The 2639-nt window shown below is 56.6% G+C and overlaps 1 protein-coding gene across 1 annotated transcript; it reads right to left on the reverse strand.

The window, feature by feature from the left end:
* Positions 1-405: 405 nt before the first annotated feature.
* On the reverse strand, positions 406-2260 carry LOC124652662 (ethylene-responsive transcription factor RAP2-4-like). Its single transcript, XM_047191701.1, has one exon. It carries the CDS (start codon positions 1708-1710, stop codon positions 823-825), a length of 888 nt encoding a protein of 295 aa, XP_047047657.1. The 5' UTR covers positions 1711-2260; the 3' UTR covers positions 406-822.
* Between the last annotated feature and the right edge of the window lie 379 nt (positions 2261-2639).

Below are 2639 nucleotides of genomic sequence, written 5' to 3' on the forward strand. Positions count from 1 at the left end.
CCCGGCGCCATCTGCACGACCTACTACGTCGTTATAAAATTTAATTATCATGCGAGCGATGTGGTGAGAGAGATGGTTGCCCTTTTTCTCTCCTTCTTTTTGGTTCTTTTTCCGTTGGCGGAAAACGAGGTGCGACGAGCTCTCAAGCAACGGATGACCGAGCACAAAGGGCATGACACTAATTTCCAACAGGAAAATACATCACAGTGGGAACAAGTTTGTTCACCCGAACGTCCGAGATCAATCTGCAAGTCTCATTCGTATATTGAGCAACTGCAAAGAGAAACATCCATTTTGCATGTAGCTAACAGTTTTGAACAATCCGCATAGAAGCCAGCTATTAACTGAAACAAATCTTCAAACATGGGGGTTCACATCAATTGACGAATTTCACAAGACAGAAACTGATACAACACTAACAACAAAATAATATAATCCACATTACAAGGTTTTTTGACGAGCTAATTTTACAAGACATTCACCCACTGTTACAATACGCAGAGCAGTGGCCTAGACAGAAGAACTGAACTGCACCGGCCGGAGTCACTGACCAGTGACCGACCACCGGAGGCGCCGGGCACAAAAACGCCGGCTTGACACCGCTCCGGGACTGACTGACGGACTAACCAAACCCTAGTACAACGAGAGAACGAATCGGAGAGAGATCTACTACACAAGGAACAAATGAAGGATTAGAAGCTTAGAGCTAATCCACTAATTAAAAGCCGGCGCAGAGTGTCTAAAATGCCATCTGCGTCGCGGCGACCATTAACAACCTGCTAAGAACTAGTAGTAGAAGTAGTAGCTGAAGAACGCTGGGTGTTAATTGGAGGCGAGGAGCGAGTCCCAGTCGATCTCGTAGGAGGGGTACTTGGTGAGGGCGAAGCCGGCGGCCTCGTCCCAGGGCGCCTCGCTGAAGTCGAGCTGCTGCATCTCCAGAACCTCTGCTGCGGCGGCGGTGGTGGGCGACGGTGACGACTCGGGGGACTCCAGCGAGGACGACGCGTCGTCTGAGGACGGCGAGGAGCAGTTGCTGGTGGGTGTGGACGATGTTGCGGCGGCGGTGGACGCGGAGACGGAGAGGCAGGCGGTGGACTTCTTGGCGTTCTTGGCGGCGGAGATGTTCTGGCAGAGCGTCTGGAGCTTGGCGTCGACGGAGGCGTGGAGCGGGCCGCGGGAGGCAGCGTTGTCGGGGAAGTTGAGGCGGGCAGCGTCGCCGCGGAGGCGGTAGGCGGCCTGGTCGTAGGCGAGGGCGGCCTCCTCGGCGGTGTCGAAGGTGCCGAGCCAGAGGCGGGTGCGGTTGCGGGGGAGGCGGATCTCCGCCACCCACTTGCCCCAGTGGCGCTGCCTGACGCCGCGGTAGAGCTTCTGCGGGCGCGGCGGAGTTGCCACCGTCGCTGCGGAAGCGGGCTTCATGGGCTGGGCCCGCGGGCCGAGGTGGCCCGGCGGGTTGTTCTGGCGCTGGAGGTGGAGGCGTGCCTGGATGTAGTGCATCTGGGCCGGGCTGAGCTCGGCCTGGGCCTGGGCCTGGGCCTGCACCCCGTACGGGAACCCGCTGTAGCCGGCGGCGGCGGAGGCGGAGTGGGGGAAGGAGAAGGGCGAGGTGGGGCTGAGGTGGGAGTGGAGCGGAGGGGAGGCGGAGGCGTCTCGGATAAAAGGCTCGAGCGCTCTCAGGAGCTCCTCCCCGGACAGATCTATGGCTGCAGCCATCTACTCTAGCTTCTTCAAAGACAAACTTTTTTTTGGATTTTTTGATTTTTCTTGGAACAAGAAGATGAACAAGAGAGAAATCTGCCTGGTTTCCAAACCAAAACGTAGAACAGGCAGGGGAAAAAAAAGGTAGATCAACAGCCACAGCAAAAAGAGATGGCTTTGGTGGTAGATCTGGACACGAGCTGCAAGGAGGCGTCGAAAAAGAACCTCGCTTGGCAGCTACTAACAAGCTAGAACAAGAGAAAAAAAGAACAGATCTGAAGCCCGGGATCTAAAAGGCCCTGGAACTTGACTGCTCTGTGACCGACGAGGAAGACGACGAGGGGGGAGGGAGGAAGAGAGGGGTTGAGATTCAGAGAAGCTTACCTTGGAGACGCAAGAACTCGCTCGGATCTATCTTACCTCGCTCAATCTCACGGAAAGGCTTGTGTGTTCGCTGGGTTGGTTCGTGGGCTTTTTGGTGGTGGTTGGTTGGCTGTGGAGTGTGGTCGAAGGTCGGAGTCGGAGTGGGCGAAATGGGAGGCGGGGAGGAGGACTGGAGGGCCGAGCAGCTCCTTTATAGCCGGCCCCTGCAAACCCGCCATTGTTTATCCGCCCCCGAATGCTAATTGCCCTTTTAAGTCCTCTTTGCGACTGTTTAGACCTGTGATTAGTGGTTCCTTCGCTCTTACTCCTCCTCACCCTAATTGACGACGAACGCAAAGAGCTGAGGCATACTCTGCCATGTGGGACCGTGGGTCGATGCACCGGGTATTAAATACGATCTGGATGTGATGTGCGCGATGGCTCAGCGAACAGGGCAGCGCGTACCTGTTCCGCCACCCGGAGGAGGCCACGTGGCGTGTATGACTGAACGCGTCTGAGGCGATGGCAGCCACCGTGGCGGGAACATACTGGAGGTTCCGGTGTTCGCTGCTCGCCGCCGA

Source organism: Lolium rigidum, chromosome 5, assembly GCF_022539505.1.
Source record: "Lolium rigidum isolate FL_2022 chromosome 5, APGP_CSIRO_Lrig_0.1, whole genome shotgun sequence".
NCBI lineage: Eukaryota > Viridiplantae > Streptophyta > Magnoliopsida > Poales > Poaceae > Lolium > Lolium rigidum.

What these genes read in the sequence shown, in the direction of transcription:
- LOC124652662 (XM_047191701.1), bottom strand. Translation starts at nt 1,710, where the DNA reads ATGGCTGCAGCCATAGATCTGTCCGGGGAGGAGCTCCTGAGAGCGCTC.